The sequence below is a fragment of the Prionailurus viverrinus genome, chromosome B2, assembly GCF_022837055.1.
Source record: "Prionailurus viverrinus isolate Anna chromosome B2, UM_Priviv_1.0, whole genome shotgun sequence".
Classification (NCBI taxonomy): Eukaryota; Metazoa; Chordata; class Mammalia; order Carnivora; family Felidae; genus Prionailurus; species Prionailurus viverrinus.
In genome coordinates, this window is record NC_062565.1 from 91150667 (window position 1) to 91177052 (window position 26386).

The window sequence follows — 26386 nt, forward strand, 5'->3', positions numbered from 1 at the left end:
AGCATTAGGAAGAGATGACGTAACAAGCTGGGTTCTAGTTCTGGACAGTATGGCCAGGAGTTTGGCTCCCTGGGATAGTCTAAATGAGAAATGCCCCATGCAACATGGGAGCTAGGCTTAGCTGAAGCCAGCACAAGGGAATAGTGCTGTGTTGTTCATGAGAGGGGCTGAAAATAACTACTACCAAAACGGCACTAGGGGCCACAGCTACTGCAAAAATCTTAAGACAGGGAGTAGGGGGATACAGGGAGAGAAATTAGAAATTGGCATCAGCATAAGAATTAAAATTCCAAAACATATGAAGAAATTTTATCCTAAAAACAATAGGCAACAAAATCAACAAGGAACTTAAAGTCATTCCGAAGACCTTAAAGGTGACGAGGACTTTACAGTAAGTAATACTATGAAGCTCTGAGATCAACAGAGCAGATGCTTCCATTAAAAAGAATTTATGAAACGAAAGAGGGTATATTGAGATGTTCTATTGTTTTTGCTTAATTTTTCTGTAAGCTTAAAACTTGGTCTTTAAAAAGCCCATTATTTTTTTTTAAAAGATGATATAGGGGGCGCCTGGGTGGCGCAGTCGGTTAAGCGTCCGACTTCAGCCAGGTCACAATCTCGCGGCCCATGAGTTCGAGCCCCGCGTCGGGCTCTGGGCTGATGGCTCAGAGCCTGGAGCCTGTTTCCGATTCTGTGTCTCCCTCTCTCTCTGCCCCTCCCCCGTTCATGCTCTGTCTCTCTCTGTCCCAAAAATAAATAAACGTTGAAAAAAAAAATTAAAAATAAATAAATAAATAAAAGATGATATAGGATTCAAGGAAAAAAAAAAAGAATTATATGCCTATTATCAAAGTGACTATTCTCTTAATGTTGATAAATATTTGCAAAGTTGAATGATTATCCTAATTGTGGTTTAAACAAAAACTACCTTTTAAAAATGCCTTACATATATAAACGAATCTTTGTGAAGAAAACAAGTAATAAAAAGATAAATATGAGATCATTTTCTATCAGCATTAGTCATCAGGTTATAAAATATACATCTCTTTTGGAATTTTTCACTGGGATCTCTTATTGTTCAAATACAATAAAATGTCCTTGAGATCACCTTATATTTTCAGAATGTTTCAAATATTATCATGATTGTTACTGATAGCATAAGAAAACAAGTAGCTGTAAACAGATTATAAATTTTAAAGAAACCCATTTCCATTGTGAAACAAATACATCTGTTATAACTGGGTGTAACTAGAAAGTCACGGAGCTTGTCCCAACCCTCATGTATCTAAAGGTTGGAAAACTGACACCTCTTATTGTTTACAACTAATACATGCTATATTAATAAAAGACAAAGCAATATGTGGGGAGAAAAATAAAGAGAAGAACAACAAACCCAAGAGTGGTTCTCTGAAAACAAAACTCACATTCCCCTAATAATAAAGAGAAAATAGAGAAAAGGCAGAAAGAAAGGGACAATACAACTAAAAACTAATGTAAACATCTTTTTTTTTTAATACAAGACATTATAAATAACTTTAGAGTTAAAAGCTTGAGTACTCACATAAAATGGCTAGTTCCATAAAATATATATATAATTTTTAAACTTGATTTAACTAATAAAAAATCTGAATAAGCCAACTACTGTAAAATGTGAATTGGTAATTAAAGTCTGCCCTCCAAAAAGACAACAGGCCAGAGAAAGAGATAATCATTTCTTATAGAAACTGTTTGAAAACAGAAAAAGAAAGCTCCAGAAGTTTATTTTATGAAGTAAGGTATTAAAACAGCATAATTTACAAATCCTCTAGTCAGACTGGGATTCTAAACATACCAGGAGGGTCGGAAAAACCATATAATGCACCAGTGCCCATGTAATAAAGCCTCAAGAAAAAAAGGAGGCATTCACATTCTCATAAATGAAAGCAAATCCAGGTGTTTTCTTTCTTAATTATACTCTCATTTTAAAAATTAAAGATGTATCTGCATCTCCACTGTATGTACTAAACAGCATACATTATATATTATAGTAAGCACAGTATCTAAAGAAGAACTATATTCAATTTAGAGAACATCTTCTTTTGATATAATAAGCTATTTTAGATTTGTATGTCAAATGAAAAAGGTGTGAATATTAAAAACTAAGAATAATGAAATATGATAAATCAAAATGTTAAAAGTGAAGCAACTGAAAAAAGCTTTGAATTAACAGTCCATGTGGAATTATTAGAATAATTACATAAAGCAGAGTGTGTTAATAACACTGTAAATTATTCTTAGTTTGTGGCATAAAAGATTATTAAATATTCATACACTCCAAAATAAAATTTTAAATACATAAAAAAAGCCATGAAAATTAGGACAGCATTTATTTAGAATTTATTTTTCTCTCAAGAAAAATGTATTACGCAAATTGTTGTTGCATTGCAGAGAATTAGATTAATTATGTTTTCAGAATAACTAATATTCATTATTTACAGGTACTTAATCTAACACAGAGCTAAAACCAAGGTCACCTATAACTTAATTAAAACTACCTGAAATGTGAACCTATTTATTCCTCACATGCTATAATTAATTAGATGTGTGTAAGGTTACAGTTAGGTACCACTGTATATTTAATAGCTTACTTTACATTTTCATGGCAAATTGATAGCCTGATCCTTAGAAAACACGCTGATTTTAATTTCCTTAAACAAATTTACAGCCATTATGTATGTGTATATATGTGTGCAAACATGTGCATATATATATAAAGCTGAACAATTAATGTATCAAATATCAAATATTTAAGTGAACACTCAGAGCAATTTCTAAATCTATAGTCATTTATGTTTATAAACTGACAACTGAAATATCTAAAATGTTTTTATTAATCTCAAATATTATTAGAACAGAAATTTATCCTTTATTTTACTAATAAATATATTATCTTACTTATTTCCCATATCAATATATTATAGATATCTCTCAGTATATAAAATGTATGTGCTCTCCCAAATTAGTCATAATACTATTCACTCTACCAAACATAATTTGCTTGTCTATTTCTGCTTTTTTAACGTTTACTTATTTTTGAGAGAGAGAAAGAGAGTGGGCAGGGGAGGGGCATAGAGGGGGAACACAGAATCCAAAGCAAGATCCAGGGTCTGAGCTGTCAGCACAGAGTCCAGTGCGGGGCTCAAACTCATGAACCATGAAATCATGACCTGAACCTGGACACTTAACCAACTGAGCCACCCAGGCACCTCATTCATGAACCATGAGATCATGACCTGAACCTGGACACTTAACCAACTGAGCCACCCAGGCACCTCATCCTTTTTTTTTTTTTTTAAATGTTTATTTATGTTTGAAAGAGAGAGAGCGTGCAAGCGAGCAGGGAGGGGCAAAAGTTAGGGAGACAGAGTATCTAAAGCAGCTTCTGTGCTGACAGCAGACAGCCAGATGTGGGCTCCATCTCACAAACCACGAGATCATGACCTGAGCCCAAAGTTGGACGCTTAACTGACCCAGCCACCTGGGAGCTCCATTTCCCTTTTAAATACAAGGTAATGAGAGTGGGTTGATTAAACTTTGTTAGATTTCTTTTTGTCTCCTAAAACCTAAGAGTATTTGACACACATTAGACAATGAATGAATGAATGCATACTCAAACAGTGCCAAACAGAAAATAAGAAAGCAAGTATGAAACTTGGCAAAATGTCTCACTTTGAGTAACCATTCCAATGAAGAGCAAAATGGTTTGAAATCTGTTACTGCCACAGCTTAGAAACAGTGAGTATTTAAAAGTCTTCACTGTGAGTTTAACTACAAGTTGCTAACAAGTGGGGATAGAGTTTTGCCCAACAGGGGGACATTCATTCACCTACAATAGGTTTTTGTTTTGTGTTTTTAACTAAAACAAATGATTTTATCATCAAGTATGACATCACTGTTTTCTTATTGGAGTAATATATAAAGCAGGAAATAGCCACTGGTTAAGAAAAAACAATTTTTTTTCTTTAAACAAATGCAGCTGCTAAACCGGATTTTCCTATCTAGAATTAACAGTATTCCTGGTTACAAGGATATAAATTTATATTTACCGATTTTATCATGTCACAGTCATTCTAACATCTAACATCATTCTAACAACTGTAGCCATACAGAGAGGAACAATAGAAACACACAACCAAGATAATATAAAATATAGCTAGTGCCTTCCCAGTATAGATTATGTAACTCAACAGACAGAATAGGTGAAATACTTCACTTATCTTGAGCTTTCCTCCATTTTACATTCAGCTCAAAGTAGAACAAATGATTCTTGATTTTTCCTCCTGAAAATTTCACCATTTATCAAGTGAACATAGGAAGGAAAAACCTAAAGTAGTAAACAATGTGGAAGTGACAAGAACCCTTGGGAGAAAATGGCTATATCATTTTAGAGTATGCAATATGGACATATTTAGATATGTGTCCATAAATCAAATACAGAGAAAAGAGACATCTTATCCAAATAACATTCTATAAAAACCAGTGAGGCTAAAAATGAAAAAAAAAAGTTCAAAAACATGGGAGGTTCAATCATGTCTTAGGGATTGCCTTTCTAAGCAATCTAACACCAAAGGAAGATTCCTATGTAAAAAGATGAATAGATTTGCCTACCTGAACACTTAAAACATCTGTAAAAATGTTTTTAATCTCATTATAAATTTTCTTATAAATAAAAAAAATAGCTTCATCAAATTAAAACTTGGCAATTCTCACAAGAGTAAGAGGCCTCCAAGTATATGAAAAAAAATGTAACCTCAGTTGTAATACAAAATGTAGTTAAATACTGAGATACCATTTTCTATTAAACAGGCAAGAATTTTAAGTATAATCACTACTATCTCTGAGAAATAATGAAGAAAAACAGAAGTGCCAGAGAAAGGCAAAATTCCCTTATTTTAAAAAAGAAAACAAAAAAGATAAAAATGATGGACTGTGAAAACTACTTAACTGTAAGCTTAAAATTCACACATGGTAATGTAACAACAAAAAAGAACAGGATTCACTAAACAAAGTCATGACAAAATAGTCTTAATTCATTTTCCTATGAGATTATTAGGTTAACCGTTTATAGACTGGCAAAGTAGCTGAAAGTAATATCCTTTAAGACAAGATGATGAAAGCATTCTACAAGTCAATACTGGTATATCTATGGAGCACTAAACAACTGTATGCAAAGTTGATAATGGATTAATGTCAACATAGAGGAAAACTGAAAGAGTTTTATATTTAAAAGAAAAAAAAAGTAAGGAAGAGAAAATGTAACTGCTGTCATATGTCTAAAACAGTCATATAAAAGAGTAGACACCTACAATTTTGTTGCCTCACTGTACAAATTCAGGACGAAATGGCAGATACAACAGAAATGGAATGAGTTCAACAAAACAAGTAGATTACGAAAGAATTATTCAAGAAAAGGACAGGATGCCTTTTGAAAAATATAAAATCTTCATTAGAATAAGTAGACCTCATCATACTGGCACCATCATTTTGATGGAACACTAGATCCACAAATACTACATGGGGTGGAAAAATTCTATGACTCTAAAGATTCTCTATGTCTTAAAATAATAATTTCACCCAGTGACAGCTCTCTGTTCAAAGTTGGTTGGAGGAAGGGCTCTTCTGTTCACTGGTGGAAAGACTATAGAAAAAGTAACACATAGTTGGTCCTCATAACTAAAAAGACACTATTTTATTTCCAACCTGGTTGATATCAGTGTCCTTCTTACTGTTCAGCAGTGCTAAAGGTACCAAGAAGAATGTACAACATCAAATAGATGAAAAATCTTTTCATAAAGCATTAATGGTATCATTCAGCACAATAAAATTTTAAATCCTGTATTCTAGGTACCAAAACCATCAGTATATCCTCCTTGTTAAATTGTAGTATATACATTAAATTAGTGGTTCTCAAAGTGTGGTCTGAAATCTCTAAGATCCTTTTAAGAGGTCCATGGAGTCAAAATTATTATTAAAAATAAATAACATTATTATTTAATGTAATAAATTTAATATTAGTATAATAGTTTATTAAAATATTATTTTGCCTCCTTCATTCTCATCCTCCCATAAGTATAATAAAGTGAGTTGAGTTTTGCAGAGGCTACATAATGTACATCAGAACAGACTGAATACAGAAGCACATATGGGAATCTAGTTGTCCTCTATTAAGCTAGACATTGAAATAATTTGGAAAAATGTAACACAGTGCCATTCTTCAAACTATGTATGTTTTTATTTTAGAAAAGTTTTTTTCATAAACATGTTACTTATATTAATACAACAGATTAAGTATTATTAATATGAGATTTTTCTTATATTAATAGATTTAGTATTAATTTATAATACTTAAGTCATTTAATGTATTAATAATACATTCTAATACATCAATAGAACATATTGATAAACAACATAAAGAAAAGTTCTAAGAGGTCCTCAGTAATTTTTAAGAGTGTAAAGGAGTTTTGAGAACAAAATGTTCCCAAGAACCACTGTATTAATCCATGCTAATTATTCTACACCAAAATTTCAAAGAATGTTGGAATCATTTATACTGCAAATACATATTAAAATATATATATAGTCTTCCCTCAGAAGACAATCTAACCAAATAACTCCTATTCCTTGGGATCAGGCACATGTCTGGAACAGGGTTAAATTCAGAAATGAACTTGCATGGGTCAAGTAACACCATCTGCAAAGAGTCAAGAGATAATGCTAACAGCAAATGTCAAATCACAAATGCTATAAAGACTAAGCCCCATATGCACAAAAGCAAACTATGATCATATCAATACAACTCAAAATTCACTTTTCCTAAGAACTGATTACACAATAACTCTATCAATATTTACATCAGCATTGATAACTCTGCAAATAGCATTTAATATTGAAAGAGTACCAAAAGATACGTATACTCCAATACATCTTTAATAGGTGTCCAATATTCTCAAGTGTTTTTCTATTAACATCTTTTCTATTTTATCCAAGACTGATAATCAGAACTCACTACAAAAAATTAATTAACAAGATTTTCTTTAGGATTAGTGAGACTTACAAAAGCAAAATAGAAAAAAAAGTTGTAAAAATAATTATCTGAATTAAGACCTAGCCTTTAAGCTATTTTATTACTTGAAACATCTCTATAAGGTATAGATAAAATTTTATATGCTGATCTATAGTGTATACACTCTAATAAAACTTTGATATGCATAAATTTATGATGCTCATTAATATGAAAGACAAGAAACTAACATTTTAGAGCCTATAATCTGTGAAACATTACGCTAAGTACTTCATATATATTATCTCACAATTCCCCAAAGCAAAATTTCTAAGAAAATATTTTATAAATAGCTGACATTCATAAAGGCTTAGGAATCTGCCTATGGTCAACCACAAGTAAGCAAACAGGGACAGAATTTGACCCGGCTTTGTAAGAAAAGAAATTTGTTCAAAGAGTCTGATCAGTCAGTGGCCTTTTCTTCAAAGAATCTGATGGCATACTAGATGGAACAGCAGGCCTAGGCTCAGAAAAAGTCCCCAAATTTCTACCAATATCTTGCTTTATGACTTTAGGAAACACATGGGCCTCAGTTTTGCTTTGTTTTGTTTTCCACCTTTACACAGAGGATTCTACCGCTACCATGCAGGACTATGAAGAAACTGGTTATGTCAAAAGAGACAGCCTGGTCCAGGTCCACACATAATTGGCACTGAAAACATAGTAGACTTGCTGTTACTACTTTTTAAAGGTAAAGTCTCTGTTGAAAGTTCATTATATGATCCCACTAGGACTAAACCTTTTGCTGCAATTCTGATTATGGAACATCAACAACAGAAAGTTATCTGTACCAATCAGGATGAGTCCTCATGAAGAAAATAACATGGAACATTCAAGTCTTATTTACTTCTGATGGCTAAAATGCTAAAATGCTGATGGCTAAAATAAATATTTTAAAGGGACACCTGGGTGGCTTAGTCAGTTAAGCATCTGGCTCCTGACTTCAGCACAGGTCATGATCTCACAGTTTTTGAGATCAAGCCCGTTATCAGGCTCTGCATTGATGGAGTGGAGCCTGTTTGGGAGTCTCTCTCTCCTTCTTCCTCTGCACCTCCTCCGTTCAGGCATGTACACATGTGTGGGCTCTCTCTCTGTGTCTCTCAAAATAAATATATAAACATTTGAAAAGTGAATATTTTCTAAATAAATAAATATATAAAATAAGTATATCTCAAGAGCATAAAGAAGGTTAAAGACTCTCCAGCCCAATCAAATTCTAAGGCTTAATTATAATGAGTGTGGCCTTAATAGAGAGATTACTAGGAGTGAGAGGTTAAAAGAAGAAAAGCCCGTAGAGGTGCCGGGTATGGAATATAAAGAAGATGGTACTGGGAAATCTAAGAAGTAAGCTATTTTATTAGTACAACAGTCACAAATACATATAAGTACTTCAAATGTAACTAATTATCTGCAGAAATACTAAAACTCATCTTTAATAAGGTTTCATCCTTTTCTCTTCCTTCAGCCAATTCCATATTTGGAACTCTCTAAAAGGGAAAAACACTGTTTCTAAAGAAATTGTGAATTAGAGTAAATGCCAAAGATTCCTCAATATCTTTAAAATGTTTTATGTTTCAAAGCACCAAATACAGAAAAATGTACAGATTTATTTCTTGGTGAAGAAAGTACACTACAGTGGAGATAGAATGTCTGAATTTAATCCTGGATTCACTATTTTGTAACGTTGGAGAAATTTCCTAACATTTCCATAAAATAGCTACATCCTCCTAATAAGCAATAACACATGAAGCCAACAAAATATTTCCTTCAAGTACCAACACCCCAATGTTTATAGAAGCATTATCAACAATAGCCATCTATGGAAAGAGCCCAAATGTCCATCAAATGATGAATGGATAAAGAAGTTGTGGTATATATATACAATGGAATATTACTCAGCCATTAAAAAAGAATTAAATCTTGCCATTTGCAACAACATGGATGGAGCTGGACTGTATTATGTTAAGCGAGATAAGTCAATCAGAGAAAGACAAATACCATATAATTTTACTCATATGTGAAACTTAAGAAACAAAAGAGATGAACATATGGGAATGGGGTGGGGGGGGGAATAGGAGGGAGGGAAATGAACCATAAGATACTCTTAATGATAGAGAACAAACTGAGGGTTGATGGAGGGAGACGGGTGGGAGATGGGCTAGATGGGTGATGGGGATTAAGGAGGGCATTTGTTGATGACCACTGCTTGTTGTATGTAAGTGATGAATCACTGAATTCTACCCTGAAACCAATATTGGACTGTATGTTAACAAACTGAAATTTACACACACACACATACACACACACACACACACACACACACACACAGTACCAGCAAAGCAGAGATAACAATGAAAAAAAACTTTTTTAAAGAATTTGATGTTTGAAAAAGCCATCACCTTAACTATAAATTAGTACAAAAGAAATTTTATTAGACTTTCTATATTCACTTTAGTATGATTTTTTTTCTGTTTAATCACTTATGGGCAGGGAAGTGAAGTGTCTCCAAGCGTAACCTTTTCAGTGCTTTAGACATGTTTCTAACAGTTTTTAATCCAGCACTGCTGTTAAGGATTACATGAAGTGATGCACATAAAGCATTTAACTTAATGCCTTATGTCAAACAGTAGGCACTCAAATGTTGCCATTATTGTTAATACTATTGTCATTAGCATTATTTCTCTCCACATGTTTCAGACTAGAACCTCTCTCTTGAATCTTTGTGGTAAATGTCATCATATGCACCCACTTTTTATTTCCATGCTTCCAACACTAGTTCAACAATAACATAAAGGTCTTGGGAAAATACACTTTAAATAGCCAATTCTTTTTTTTTCAACATTTTTTTTTTATTTATTTTTGGGACAGAGAGAGACAGAGCATGAACAGGGGAGGGGCAGAGAGAGAGGGAGACACAGAATCGGAAACAGGCTCCAGGCTCTGAGCCATCAGCCCAGAGCCTGACGCGGGGCTCAAACTCACGGAGCGCGAGATCGTGACCTGGCTGAAGTTGTACACTTAACCGACTGCGCCACCCAGGCGCCCCTAAATAGCCAATTCTTAAAAACTGCTTTACTGACCAGTCGTTAGGTCAATAAACTAAATTCAGAACTGGGAAATCCTATGTTAAGGAAGAAAAATGCCTTCAGCACAGACATAGTTTTTTACATACCCCTTTTACATTACATGTAAAAATATTTTCCCATGGTTCTGCTAAATTTCTAGAGCAACAGCACAGAGCATGGTTATTTAAATATTACTATTCCACAGAGTCAACTAAAACTTCAAAAAGAAATGGAAATTAACCATGCTATCACATAAACTGATTACTCTTTTAATTACATTCTTTCCAGGTTTAAAGGAGAGAAATTTAAAAGTCAATAGACAACACATAATGTATAGCACGCCTTAAAGTGAAAATAACACTGGTCAAGAGTGATTGTAATGAAACAGTATTTTTCTATTGAAGCATCACTTCAAAATTATAAGGAAAATTTGCTATAACAAAGTACAATTGCCCAGAAAGGGATCTAATATATAAACTATGAATAACTTATCCTATAAAATAAACCTTATCATAATAATTGTTTATTTTCATTCACAGTTAAAAAAACCAAAACACCAGATGAATCATTTAAAACTCCACTACTCAAGCCACTGGTACATGTCAAACTGTCCATTAAACACTGAGAAATCAATAAACCAGACCATACAAGGTGTATCTATTGGTTTGTAGAGTGGCTAACCGTACACCTTAACAAGGTGTACAAGGCCTTACTTTATCTGACCCTTACTCATCTGCCGCCCCCCTCCCACTCCCACTTGTCTCTCAACCACATTCCTCTTACATCTCCACCCTCACTACATAGATTACAGCTCTTTAAACACACCATGTTCTTGCTCACATTTCAAATATGTTCCCTACCTTTCTGGTCCACTTGAAGAAGTTAAATCTAGTGTATTTTAAGACTTGCCTCAAGATTTGGATAAAGGATTAGTATCCAAAATCTATAAAGAACTTACCAAACTCAACATCTGAAAAACAAATAATCCAGTGAAGAAATGGGCAGAAGACATGAATAGATACTTTTCTAAAGAAGACATCCAGATGGCCAACAGACACATAAAAAGATGCTCAGCGTCACTCATTATCAGGGAAATACAAATCAAAACAACACTGAGATATCACCTCACACCGGTCAGAGTTGCTAAAATTAACAACTCAGGAAACAACAGACGCTGGTAAGGATGTGTAGAAACCCTCTTGTACTGTTGGCGGGAATGCAAACTGGTGTAGCAACTCTGGAAAGCAGTGTGGAAGTTCCTCAAAAAATTAAAAATAGAACTACCCTATGACCCAGAAATAGCACTACTAGGAATTTATCCAAAGGATACAGGATTGCTGATTCATAGGGGCACATGTACCCCAATGTTTATAGCAGCACTTTCAACAATAGCCAAATTACGGAAAGAGCCTAAGTATCCATCAACTGATGAATGGATAAATAAGATATGGTTTATATATACAATGGAATACTACTGGGCAATGAGAAAGAATGAAATCATGCCATTTGCAGCAACATGGATGGAACTGGAAGGTATTATGCTGAGTGAAGTAAGTCAGTCAGAGAAAGGCAGATATCAAATGTTTTCATTCATGTGGATCTTGAGAAACTTGACAGAAAACCATGGGGAAGGGAAGGGGGAAAAATAGTTGCAAACAGAGGGAGGGAGACAAACCATAAGAGACTCTTAAATACAGAGAACAAATTGAGGGTTGATGGGGGGGGGGTGGAGGAGAGGGGAAAATGGGTGATGGGCATTGAGAAGGGCACTTGTTGAGATGAACACCGGGTGTTGTATGTAAGCAATAAACCACAGGAATCTACCCTGAAAACCAAGAGCACACTTTACACACAGTTAGCCAAATTGACAATAAATTATATTAAAAAATAAAAATAATTGAAAAAAAAAAGACTTGGCTCAAGATTAACCTCCTCTATGAATACTTTGCCTACCATACTAAGCTCTCCACACAATCTATGACTGGTTCTTTTATCCCCCCATTTTCTCTCTATATACAGTTGGCCTGTTAACAACACGGGTTTGAATTGTGTGGGTTCACTTATACATGGGCTTTTTTCTCAACGAATACATTACTGTAAATGTATTTTCTCTTCCTTATGATTTTCTTAATAACATTCTCTTTTCTCTAGCTTACTTCATCACAAGAATATAGTATATAATACATATACAGAATATGTTATTAATTGACTTTTTGTGTTATCAGTAATGCTTCCAGTCAACAGTAGGCTATTAGTAGTTAAGTTTGCTGGGGGGAGGGCAAATCAAAAGTTACAGTGGACCTTTGTGCAGCGGGTCAGTGCCCCTAATACCTTGTGTTGCTCAAGGGTCAGCTGTAGTATCACAATACCTGTGGTATTTGAGTACACTTACTTAATAATATGTCTCCTCCAACTGAACAATTAATATCCTGAGAAAAGGTGGCTATCTTAATTCATCGTTTTATGTCCAATAACTAGCACTGTACTTCATATATGGTAAGCATACAAGTATATGAATGGATAGATGCATGAATTCAGTATGACCTTGTAATGAGGTAGACTATGAAAAAAAAATCTTAAAAGAACTAAAAAACATTCTCCCTCCAACATCAGATTCAATTACTACTTAAAAACTGTGGCAAGGAAATAAGAAATAACAAACTTCACTGTAGATATTCAGAAGTAAAAAGAATAGTTTTTTTTTTTTTTTTGGCTAACTCAAAAATAAAATTAGTTATACATTTATAATCTTTGGTTTACTATAATCATAATAAGAAAACTTCTATGTATTCAATTATGATAAGCAAGTATCAATAGAATTTTCTTTATAAATCACAATTTTTAAAATAATACTATTATTTTCAGAATGTTAAAAAAAATCCATTTATGAAGGTAGACCACCCCAATATATATTAAATTGTAAAAAAGTCAAGATAAATGAGACTGATCACAGAACTAACAATACAATAACAAAACAATACAATAAGAATAACTTATTTCCAACCTAAAGTCATAATATCATTACCATGGATTCAGTTCTCCAATATCTGTTTAGCTAAGTAATTTTCTCTGTAAAAGAAAAAATAACTAGTATTTTTTTCTGTATTCCTGACTGATACTCCATGTGATTTAAGATAATAATAACAGGGGCACCTGGGTGGCTCAGTCCATTAAGCGTCCAAGTTTGGCTCAGGCCATGATCTCGAGCCCCACGTTGGGCTCTGTGCTGACAGCTCAGAGCCTGGAGCCTGCTTCAGATTCTGTGTCTCCCTCTCTCTCTGCCCCTCCCCTGCTAATGGTCTGTCTCTCTCTGTCTCTCAATAATAAATGTTAAAAAAAATTTTTTAAATAACAATAATCGCAGCTACCATGTAATAAGTATTTACTAAATGCTACCCATCATTTCACATATACTTAATTTAAGGTTTATAACAATTCTATTATCTTTGCATTCATAGCCCTGGGAGACAGCCCAACAATAAAACCGCCTCTGAAAATTCAATTACCTAAAGTCTTACTACCAATTTTAAGGGGGAAAGGAAGGACTATCTGATTTCAAAGCCTGTGTCCTTTGTACAACAATATGCCACTTCTCTTAATTCATTAAAAATGTTACTCACCCAATTTATCCAGTATTAAAATTGTATTGACATTTTAAATTTATAACAGGAAAGGAATATAATGCCAATATTGACAGCAAAACTCAACACCTTAAGATAAACTTTTATGTAGCTGTAATTCATCATTTTGAGTAATATAACTAAATTATGGCATAGAAAGTAATTAAAATAACACTTTCCTTTGTGTGATATAAAAAACTTATTAAGACAGTTCTTTACTCCATAATACAAAACAGACCAATTATTTCTGGATCAGTCTGTTTTTCAAAGCTTATTCTTTCAAACATAAAAACTAGTGAAAAATATTTTTCTAAATCAGTAAGTCATTCAATATATTAAATGTCTAATATTTTGAAATTAAATTTTCAACAAAGAACTCTTAGAAATCTAAAACAATATACAAACATTAACCTTTTTTAGTAGAGTAGCCATACGACTTATTATTTAAACCTATACACTTTTTGAAGAAGGGGCCCTACTGATTATTATAATGGGACAACAGATTTAACCAGGACTGTCCCAATAACCAGGACAAGAGGACATCTTAACACCTTGTCCTCGGAGTCTTCTGCTATTCATCACACTCACAGTCCTCCTATAACTACTAAGTGGAAAGACACGCATGCCTACTATATAAGCCATTTGGCTACGTATTTATAGCAGCACAATATTAAACCATCTTTGCTAACTATCCATGTTTTAAAAGGCTACTAAAGTAATTCACATTAATATAAAACTTCAATAACTTCAACTATACCTCATTCTGAAGTTCATCACCACTTTTAACAGAAGCAAGCATATCATATAAGGTACAGCAAAGATCTTCTATTCTTGTTGCTTCAGCCATTTCATTTAAAGTTGCATTTAAGTACTTCTCAACTTCACACCACAAAAAGGAGTCGTTTGTTTTTTCCACGGGCTTGAGCTCTGGTGTAGACTGCTCCTGAAAATGTTCATTCAGAAACTTCTTATAATCAAGGCTTATAGTTTTCTGGGGTTCACCATTTATTGGCAGTTCGTCAAAGTGGTCCAAATCATGCATGTCAAATGAAAATGCTAAATTTTTACCAAATAAAACTCTATCACCATATTCTTCTTCTGTCATCTGGATAAGAGCAGTAAGATTGTCTTGATGAAAACGAGAAATAATTCGATTAGTAGCATTACAAGCTGCAGTGGCAGATGATGATGGAAAAGGACCAAACATCTGTTTGATAGCCTTTGTCTCCTTGTGACCGACAGAGTCCTTCAAGTGAAATGTCTTGAAGAGAAATGCAGCCGCACTTTCAATTGCTTCTTTACCATTATCTATTCCAACTATTCGAAAATGAAACAAACAGTATTAGCTCAAATGAATCACAGTTCAAGTTACTGTCTTCAAAAAAACTACTACCAATATTCTTCCGGGTACTTCCAACAGTGAAAGTATACTGATAAAGATAACCAATTTAGGAGCAGAAAAATCCCTGTAAGTCTATTCCCAAATTCCCAAAGAAAAATATTAGGTCAATAAATCATTATCAGTAATCATTCTCCATCTAAAAAGGAGAAACCCGCTAGTAACAACTCTTTACCTCTTTCTGAAAACAACTTGAGGTGTTACGTAAAAACTTACTTAAAAGTGATTTTTTTGAACAGTTTTCATGGGTTAAATAAACCCAAATAAGGTTTAAAATACATCTGAATTATAGACTTTTGGAGCTAGAACAAAACGTCAGGAGATCTATAACTTCCTTTCCAATTTGTACTGTGAATCTCAGATGGCAAGAAATAGATTTATACAGTTTTCACTCAAAAACATTTAATAATATCAAGGATGGACATAACAGAATCTTTTCAAATAAACTTAGCCAATATTACAAAACATTTTTAAAAAATCCATTGTTTAAAGGCCAGAAGTAAATTCCTTACCAAAGTAAGAGTAAGTAAAGGAGCTGCCACTATTTCTTTAAAGCATAAATTTCTCATCACTGATTTTCCCAAATAAAAGAAGGAAAGAACCCATATTTGTGTCATAGAATTCAAAGAATAGCCTGAGAGCAGAAAAAAATAACTTTAATCTTCAGAAGACCTCAAAGTCAGTGTGTCTGAGCTTAAGGAATAAAGTTAGTAATGTAATACTAGTATCTTCCTGAAAACATTGCTACAATCATTATTGATCACAAATCTTAAGCAGTCTAGTACAGCTTGATATTCAATCCAAACTTCTACACTTTGTTTTCAAGTCACCCCAGGAGCTGACTCCATCCTTTTTTCCCATCCTCACTCGCCATTATTCATTTCCAACTTCAGAATTTCTTAACATCCAAAAACAAGGTCCTGAGCTATTCTATGCCTGTCTCCATACCTTTATGTAACCTTCCCCAAGGCCTCTAATTGTTGGAATTTTACCCATGTTTCAGAATCCAGCTTAACTGCCTCTTTCAAGGTGAGCATGAATATTGATACAGTGATGTACTCTGTCACTGCTCATACCCCAAAACAGGTGTCTCGATACAAATTTGTTGAATTAACCTAAACCCAGGCCTCAGTGATATCAGGCTAGAGTTTTTACACTATACCACACTGCCTCAGTAATTTATCTGATGCTTACACAGGTGTGTGGAAGACCAATAATTTAGGAGTGAAAGTAATTTTACAATGGCTATTATTTCTGATTTCTTCAAGTATAAAGTCTACTTGTATGATTATAAAGAATTTACAAAACAGTATGGGACATATAATTAATCTTTTATTATTTAGGAAAATACATGACTAAAAACTTCTATAAATTAAATAATGCTTAAAATTAATTAATTGAATAAGATTTATCTACATTTTACTTAGTCTATACATGATGCTTAGAGAACCTGGGTTGTTTTTTTTTTTTTTTAATTAAAAAAAATTTTTTTTAACATTTATTTATTTTTGAGACAGAGAGAGACAGAGCATGAACGGGGGAGGGTCAGAGAGAGGGAGACACAGAATCTGAAACAGGCTCCAGGCTCTGAGCTGTCAGCACAGGGGCCCGATGCGGGGCTCGAACTCACGGACCTGAGCTGAAGTCACGAGATCGTGACCTGAGCTGAAGTCGGCGCTCAACCGACTGAGCCACCCAGGCGCCCCGAGAACTTGGGTTTTGAATCATTTAGGAATTGTGATAATTCTACAAATAATTCAACAGGGCTGGGACTACTGAGGTCTGAATAAAAATGAACTCTCATTTTCAAACTCACTTTATATCTAACATGTAAACATGTATTCTTCTGTAAAAATATTTTGCACCTTGGGATTTTTCTTAAACTTACTAAGAACTTTTCCATTAAATTATCTCAATATTTCCTAACAAAATTAGCTTCATCTTACAGATGCTAAAATGGAGACACAGAGATAAATAATTTGGGAGAGATCAAACAGGTATTTACTTATTAAACAAGATTCAGAGCAGTCTTGTAACTCCTAAACAAAGTTCTTCTACTACACCACAATGACTCCCTATAAAGTCCCAGAAAGTAGATTTATCCCTAAGTCTCCTTTACTAAATAAATGATAAATCACTTTAGGAAATAAATGAGAGAATAGTCTTTTTCTTACCAAAAATGGAATTAATTTATATACCATTATTACATCTCTGGTTAAAGTATGCTACAGGCATATACTCCATTCGTTAAATATAATGCAGTGGATCCATACATCTTACCAGAAAATAATCTTCATGGTTTCAGAGAAAAGATAAGTTATGAGTCCACATTTGAAGAAAAAGAAAATAACTACAGGCTCTTAGAAATAAAGATCGAAAACATTTTTTCAGGGTTTCAAATTTTTAAATGAGCATTGGTAATATCTATTTCCCCAAAACACACAGTCTTTAAAATATCTTTTTAATGTTTATTTATTTTTGAGAGAGAGTGCGAGCAGGGGAAGTGCAGAGAGAGAGGGAGACACAGAATCCAAAGCAAGCTCCATGCTCTGAGCTGTCAGCACATAGCCTGACACCAGGCTCGAACATGATCATGGACCAGGAGATCACAACCTGAGCAGAAGTCAGACGCCCAACTGAGCCACCCAGGCGCCCCTCTCTATGTTAGATAATGTTGCTTCATAAACGTTAATACCCTTGCCTAACTATTCATTCTCCCGTACAACCTACTCCAGTGTATCTTTGAGTAAGACACATGTTCGCACCACCAAGTGGTTTCTAAAAAGTGAACCAGCACCGCGATATTCAGGAGTCTGGGAGTTAGTTTTGGAGAAACATTAGCAAAAACCATTTATGGCTACTGTTGGCTTTCCAACGAAGAGAGTACTGCATTTTGAAAACGATGGACTTCTCTGGGGCACTAAAACACACAAGGCCAACTTTTCGCCCCGCTGCCTTGCAGCAACCGCGCACGCGTGTTTTCCGTGCCCAGAGACGCGACACGACTTCCAGCGCATACAGTCCGCACGTGATGACGTAGTCATCATAGGACGCTGGCCGTTGGCCGACCACCCCGATGAGAAGGTAGCTCAGGATTGGAGGAGAGAACTGTGGCCTCACGCTGGCAGCAACAAAGGAGCCACGATAGTTTACTAACACTTGCCCACCCATGAAGCCAGCACTCAGATCTTTTGGTGACTAAACTACATGAAAGGTATTTGAAAAGCATGGAGAAAACATCTGAAGAAAGTGAATGCAGCTGGATGTCTGGCCTGTCACTGGTCTGGCAGGCCCCACCACCCCTCAATAGAAATGGCGTTAGAAGGGAAAACGGACAGGAAACCTAAGCGCTTCTCCATCAACTAGCTGAACCAGTGCACAAATAACTGCGCCACATGGAGAGACCTCAGAAAACATGAGTGGTGCGCTTCTGGAGTGTAAACTTGTAAAAAGGAGTCCTTTTCTTACACCGTACTGAAAATTAAATTTGTTCACAAATAACCTCTTTATTTTTATGTACAGTGTAGTACTCATATTTTATGTACAATGTAAAACTGATAAACTTTTAAATGATTTCGTAGGCTAAAACTCTTGAACAGTTAACATTAGCTCCCAAATCTTCAAGTCTTTTCTGTTTTACACCACTGCCTGTCCTAATCTTTCTAGGCGGATGTTAATAAGTTTAGTTGTGTCAAGATAAAATATCAGTAAAGAATAAGATATACACTAAATAATCAACTCTCAAAAGCTTGAATGAAACTTAGTATCTCCAGACCTTTAAGAAAGCTAGTCGAGATACTCAACCATTTGAGTATCAAATGTTCTATCATAAAACACTAAACAAGATAGACTGTAAATCAGAAAACTGGCTCTATCACCTGGCACTTCAACTGCAACACATTTAAAGAGATATGATGCTTAGAGGGTTATTAGAATACTCTATATTAGTAATAAATACTTGCCCTTCCTACTTCAGTTACATTGAGAGAAAATAAGATGTGAAATGTACAATAAACTGTAAAGATATAACTGGTAACTGATTAACAAAACAAATTTTTAAAATCAGAGTTGAGTGATGACTATAATCATAAGTCATTCTCAATACAAAATTTACTTCTAATACTAAATACTTTTAATACTGAGAATTACAGGGTTGTAAATTATAACTTTTAACAAATAACCTACACCACAGTAGCTGGAGAATTCCTAAAACAGAATAAGAAATTTTTAAATTGAAAATTGAATAAAAATATCCATCAACTGCTTGCATTTCCATTTACAAGTTAACAAATGAGTTCTTTGATCAGTTAAATCTTCAATGTTTAGCAGAAAATATTTTATAAATATATGTTTATATTTTAATATTGAAATGTCCAAAAAAGTCAAATTTACTTTTTCATGTTATACAAAACTTTAAGTGTTCATTTTACTGAACACTTGATCTGCAATTGTAAATACCATAATATTATAACCCAGCATCAGTGTTACCTTAAGTTCATTCCATTTGTTATTATCAGCAACATAGCCCAGCTACTATAAACATGTTATATTTGCATGGAGATTAGCTAACTGATTTTTTAACTGGTAATTATGGTAATTTTTTACAAATACGTAAAATATTTGTGCTATAAACTTTCCTAGGATAGCATCACATATAGAAAGGTACAAAAATAAGGATTCAACTTAATCATATACTATTACATTCCCCAATCACATCTCTCCCTTTACATATTCCCTTCCAGTCTCTGTTGGTGTGCTTTTTAACAAGCACAGTATCTAAAATTGCCTAAAATGAATCTTGCAAGTATTTTCCTCATTTTACAGAGAAACTCAGATACATGAGATTAAATAACATACTAAGACTATTAAGAGCAGGATCATTTGTTTTTGCATTATACCATCTTTCAAATTACCAAATTATCAAACAAATTTATAATAAATACAGATAACCATTTACCATATGCTTTTGGGGGAATAAATGGAACAATTTATGTGAGACAAATTTAAAATTGCCTAAGTAATACAATTTAATATAATGGATTTCATTTAAGAGTGTAACTACATCAAAGCACCTACAACAAAACCTCACATTAAGTAGGCACAGTATTCAAGAAATGTTCAATAACTTGAAGGACTTGCTTAAATGTTAAGATTAGTCTGCACTTATATAGAAATCATTGCCTTCAGGGTGAGCAAATAAAGGAAAACAGAGAAACATACTTGGTAGAGAAAAAGAAGAGTACAAGAGACTAAAAATAGTCCAATGCACTTCCCCATGTTTTAAAGTCAGCCATTTAATTTTGTGTTATTAATTACAAAATGTGAATACTTATCTTACAGTGTAGACTTCAAGTCAGCATCCAGCCACTACATTATCATTTCTAGTACTATAAAATCCTGCATCAAATTACAACTTGACTTCCCAAGCAACCATGTAACATCAAAATCTCAAGTTCATATAAAATTGTCAATTTCATTTATAATAGTGAAACCATTATTTTGAGCATCACTAAGGAAATAAACTGTACCTTTGAGCAAATCACATACCTCCCTGAGATCTAACTGGCATTTTAAACTTTAACATCCAAGAGAAAAAATTAAAAAACAAAACAAAAAACAGGTGCTGTAAAGTTTTTCTTCAGTTCTGTATCCATTTATCAGATGCTTAGTAATATATTTGACAATACTATAATCAACTATACCTTAAAAATGCCTCTACTAAGGAATGCAGTGTAAATTACTTACAAGTAATTTGTAAATAAAGAATAATATACTGATAAACTTGATAAACTGTAAAAATTTGATCCTATTTCCAACTCTTGCCATTGCTACAATGTCCATTCAATTTATAGTTGTTCTGCCATATTCTCAAGTAATCTGAGCTTCCTGTTTATACAGTTGATACATTTGCAAAGTCATCTATGATGTCATTAAGTTATTCAGCTCTTCCATTTTGTAATTTCTGTGGCGAAACAGACATAGATATAACAACTCTGACCTGAACATCTACAACAAAATCTAAATCTGCCCCAACTAAGGGATTCTCCATGAATCCCTTCCTGACTTACCCAAGCACTGTTCCTGCACTTTCTGTAACACCACATCACTGGGCACATACATCTGTCATAACATTTAACTACAAAGAACAACTATTTGTTTACCAATAGCTACTGGTACATGTAGGTTATAATAAAATTATTCACTGACAGATGTTTACCAAGCTTTACTTTAGACACTTTGCAGTCTTGCTTCACATCACAACTACACAAAAATAAGAATTACCATCACTGTTACAGACGAGGAAATAGGATTAGTGATATTAATTAGCCACTCACCAACAAAGGAAAGAACCGAATTTGTACATCTATTAACTCATAACTTCAAACCATCCTAAACTATAGGAAAATAATATTATGAAAACAAAACAAAACATACTGAATCAAAATAGTTGTAAATATTCTAAACAACATTTTAACTGACTGGATCTATCCACATATCTAAAAAAAAAAAAAAAAAAAAAAAAGAACTACAGGCAAGTAGTATTCAGAAATGCAAAGGTTGATCAATTATCAGAAAATCTAACAACATACTACTCTACTCTCAAAAAATTAAAGATGTCTAGTGCACAGATGTGATGGCTAGATGTGGAGCATGTGGTGAACAAAAGGCAACAAACATGAAGAAAAGGCAAGCTATTAGCAGTCTTGGGCTCTACTATTACCAAGTTACTGAATCCTACAGAGGGAGTTTGTGAGATAAAACATAAACCCACTTGGTCTGTTACCACAGTAGGCTTTGATATCTGAGCTGAATATATTCCTAATACATATTTATGAATGTATAAATATGTAATAAAAATAGGCATGAGATTAATAAATACAAATTTATTTATTATATTTGTGATACTGGTTACCAAAGGCTGAGCAGTATTCACAATGAGTTCTGACCACATCCTTTTTATTTCTTAAAACAGAAAAACTGAAGACAGCCAAGTGTTAAGCTAAATCGTGAATACACAGGTATTTATGTTTTTATTTTTATCAGTCTGAAATATTTCAAAAAAAATGATAAAAGCCATATTTTTATTGAATAAAACAAGAACATATACAGTACACATGCAGCTCAAAGAATTATCACAAAATGAATGCACCTATGTAATTTGGAAAACTACTTCCAGAAAGAGATAATCAGCTCCCCAGAAACTTCGAAGTCCACCCCCCAGTCATTACCTGCTTCCTCAAAAGTAGCCACTATCCTGACTTCTGAAACAGAGATTAATCGGGCCTAGTTTTCTCAACTTCATATAAACACAATTATCATCCTGTCCTTTTGTGTTTGGCTGCTTCCACTCAACACTGTAAGATTCATTTACAATGTTACATGTACATTTCTAGTTCCTTATTGGTATAAGGTAGTCTACATATCATAATTTATCTATGTCCCACTATTTAACAGTGAACTGGGTTGTTTCCACTTTAAAGCTATTATAAATAATGTTGCCATAAATGCACTGGTCTTTTGTATATATGTGCAGGAACTGTTACTGGATATACTGGATATATGTATATTACTGGATGATATATATAGCAAAACTTAAAATTTCACTTGTCCAACAACAGCAGATATTGTTATTCAAAGCAGCCATACCAATTTAAACTCTACCCAGCAATGCATGCAAATTCTTATTTCACATTCTTGAACCTGACCAACAATTGGTATGTATGTTGTTCTTTTAAATTTTAACCATTCTTATCAGTGCACATGTTAGTGGCATCTCTCTGATTACCAATAAGGTTGGACACCTTTTTATGTTTACTAGCCATTCAATTATCTTCTACATCTGCAAAGTGCTTGTTCAAGGCTCTTGCTCCTTTTTATATAGGATTACCTTTTCTTATTAATTTGTATAAGTTCATAATTAATGTAGATACAAACTCTCTTTGGGGTCATATATATTGAAGCTATATTCTCCTACTCTGTGACTTGCCTTTTTACTTTCAAAGAATAAAAAAATATGTTTTAATGTAATTCAATTTACCAGTCATTCCCTTTAGGAAGGCTTTCTGTTTACTACTTAATATAATTTTCCATAAAGATCATGAAGATATTCTTCTTTATCTTTAGAAGATTTATTGTTTTGAGCCTCATGTTTTATTTTATAAGCTGCTTAGAATTATCTGTACAGGTATAATTTTTTCATATGCATATACAGTTGACCCAGCACCATGTACTGAAAAAACAACCATGCTTCACTACTTAATGGTGTTCATGGTAAAGAAAGAGCCCTATATCTGTGGGTCAGTTTCTGGACTCTATTCCATCCCACTGGTCTATTTGCCTATCCTTAGACCAACATCTGTCTAGTTTACTAATCTTTATAATAAGTCCATTCCCTCTATTTTTCAAGGTTGACTTGGCCGCTTTTTGCCTCTGAATTTCCATATAATTTTCAGATTATCTTGTCAATCTCCACATACATATGCACATCCTCAAACACAAACCTGCAGAGATTTTGATTAGGATTGCACTGAATCTGGAGGTCATTTGAGTAAAAATGGTATCTTTATAATAATGAGTATTCCAATCCTTTGTATATTATTCCATTTATTTAGGTCTTCTTTAATTTCTCTCAATATTTCAGTTTCCCATGAGGAAATCTTGCACATCTTTTGTTAAATTTACTTCTAGATATTTGATGACTTTTAATGTTTTTGTAAACGGCATTTTAAAAAATTTGCTGCTAGTAAGAAGAAATAAAATTGATTTTTATATTGACCTTGCTAATAAATTCATTTTCTAAAGACAGAATTATGTGAATAATGGCAGTTTTTATCAATCTTTATACTCTTTCTTGCCTTATTAGCAAGGACCTTCAGTACAATGAGAAAAACAAATGGTGATTGGCATTGTTATTTCATTTCCTGTTTTAAGGGAGCTTTTTTAACAATGCATCATTGCGTAAGATGTTTGATCTAGGCTTTTTAAATGTATATTATTTATCAAGTTAAGAAAGTTCTATTCCTAGTTGCTAAGAATTCTTATAATTGCATTTTAGATATTAAAAAGTTTTTCTTCATCTACTAAATAATGTGATTTTTAAACCTTTATTACATGAATCACACATGTCACTATTTATTAATCCATTAAGTAATATTTTGTGCACTCATGTGCATTCGTGTTCTCTCTCACACACACATTTCATATGTATTTTTTTTTTATTGATCCATTTGCCAGTACATAGCAGTCTTCATGACATTTCACTATAAACACTGCAGTATGCATCTCCTGAGATTTAGGATATCCTGACTCACCTCAGATCTAATCTCACCTAATGATATCCAGACTACACATTCAAATTTCTACAATGGTCCCCAAAATGTCTTTATTACCTTTTTCTGACTCAGGATTCAATCAATGACAGTACATTACATTTAATTATTATATGCCTATAACCTTCTTTAATCTACAATAACCTCATGTCTCTTTAAATGACATTATATGACACTCTCCAGTCAAGCTATCAAGGCATACAAATTTCTTTATATGCAGGTTTTTAATTACAGATTCAATTTCTTTAAGTCAAATATTCAGATTTTCTATTTTCTCTTTTGGCCATTTTAATCATCTTTGTCATCTTAGTCCTTTAAATCTGTCAAAAGTTCTTCTCATCTTCTCATTCTCCTCTTCTCCATCCAGCTTCCTCTTCTGGAATGGACAGTCACCTCTAGGAAAAAGTGGCCCAAATGCCAGGATCACATTTTCTGAGTTTATGTCTGCTTCCAGATCTTGATCCCATTCTTCTTGCTTTGGTAGACTCTGATGTAGTTAAACAAATTTTATATTTTACAGTTTTTCTAATATTTTCAGCAGAGCGCTGTTCCCAATTATCCTGTTAGCCAATTTATGGGACATGGAGCTCCAAACTTTTTTGAAATTTGCAATTTTCAAGATAGCTACTTTTCATAAATACTCCTGAAAAATCTCCTGCCACACCCAATACACAACAGCCCTTTATAATTCTAAATGCAAAGCCTTAGTTATATAGACAGAATATCTAGACATTGCTAACACCTAATGTCTGCTGAGACACCCCCCCTTTCCAATCACTGCCTATAAACTGCTTTCTACCCTCAGTTTTGATTCCTCACTTCTTTATAGTAAAATCTTATTTCTTTTACAACTCAAAAAATGTAATGGATTACCAATTTCCCTAAACCACACTTTGCAAGTCGCTCCTGTCCAACATACATTTTGATTCATACTTTTCTTAAAGACAAAGTTATTAACGATAAAAACATCAAAACCCAAATAAAGCAGGGATTATAAATCAGAGAAGTCAAAACAAACAGGTCTGTCTATGGTGAAACAATGTGAATACTGAAAAAAACTAGTTCAGTTCTGGCTGAGTCCTAATCTGTATTCAGAACAGAGTAAAAGCATTAGATCATTCTGTTCTTGCTCTGGGAGAGATTAAGTTACATAGCTGAGTAGGAAAGTGATGGGTCTTTCTAATTACCTTCCCTACATTCTTGACCCCCAATTCTAGTTTCTCTAACTACACTGTGGAAGGCTTATAAGCCTCCTGGAATGAGAATTTAAAACTCTAAGTAACAGATACACATGCCTAATACATGATGCATTTCATTGATTGACACTCTCAATCCTGACCTCTTTATTTTAAAAAATGTTTGTACTTAGAGCACATAAAATATATTGACAAAAGTTTCACCACCAACAGAACATAGGTTAATATGACTATGCTTATCCTTCAAAATCCATGGAGGAGATCACTATGTCTACAATGAGTACTTAAATTAAGGTTAAGGGCCATAATTTATAATGTTTTCTCTCTAAAGCTAAGTTTATCATTAAAATAATATTGAAGGGAGAATAAAATTGTAAAATGGCATGGGAATATATTAAATGTAAATCTGAGAGAAAAAAATACTTCAAAATAACAAAAAAAAAAAAAAAGAAGCTGCTACTGGTAAGACACTGTCCATTGTCAAGAGCAGAAGTACTAAAGACCACAAAGTACTATTAGTTGAATTCTCAATACTTCTCTTATTTATTGATCATCATCTGTATGTATCCATTCCACCATAGTAGGTGCTAGTATTCCATACTATAAAAAAGTATGGAATAGATGACAGTCTAATGGAACACTATCTACTAAGATTAGAAAGGATAACAGAGGACATGA

The 26386-nt window shown here is 33.5% G+C and overlaps 1 protein-coding gene and 1 long non-coding RNA gene across 2 annotated transcripts in view; one reads left to right on the forward strand and one right to left on the reverse strand.

Moving 5' to 3' along the window:
* The window catches only part of ASCC3 (activating signal cointegrator 1 complex subunit 3), a 361738-nt gene that overhangs the window by 308564 nt on the left and 26788 nt on the right, over positions 1-26386 (reverse strand). The window contains exon 4 of the mRNA XM_047858492.1: positions 14542-15101. Within this exon, the coding sequence (XP_047714448.1) occupies positions 14542-15101 (560 nt within the window). The remainder of the gene's footprint in view (positions 1-14541; positions 15102-26386) is intronic.
* The window catches only part of LOC125165491 (uncharacterized), a 32725-nt gene continuing 24594 nt past the window's right edge, over positions 18256-26386 (forward strand). The window contains exons 1-2 of the long non-coding RNA XR_007152119.1: positions 18256-18397; positions 22157-22202. This is a non-coding gene — a long non-coding RNA (uncharacterized LOC125165491). The remainder of the gene's footprint in view (positions 18398-22156; positions 22203-26386) is intronic.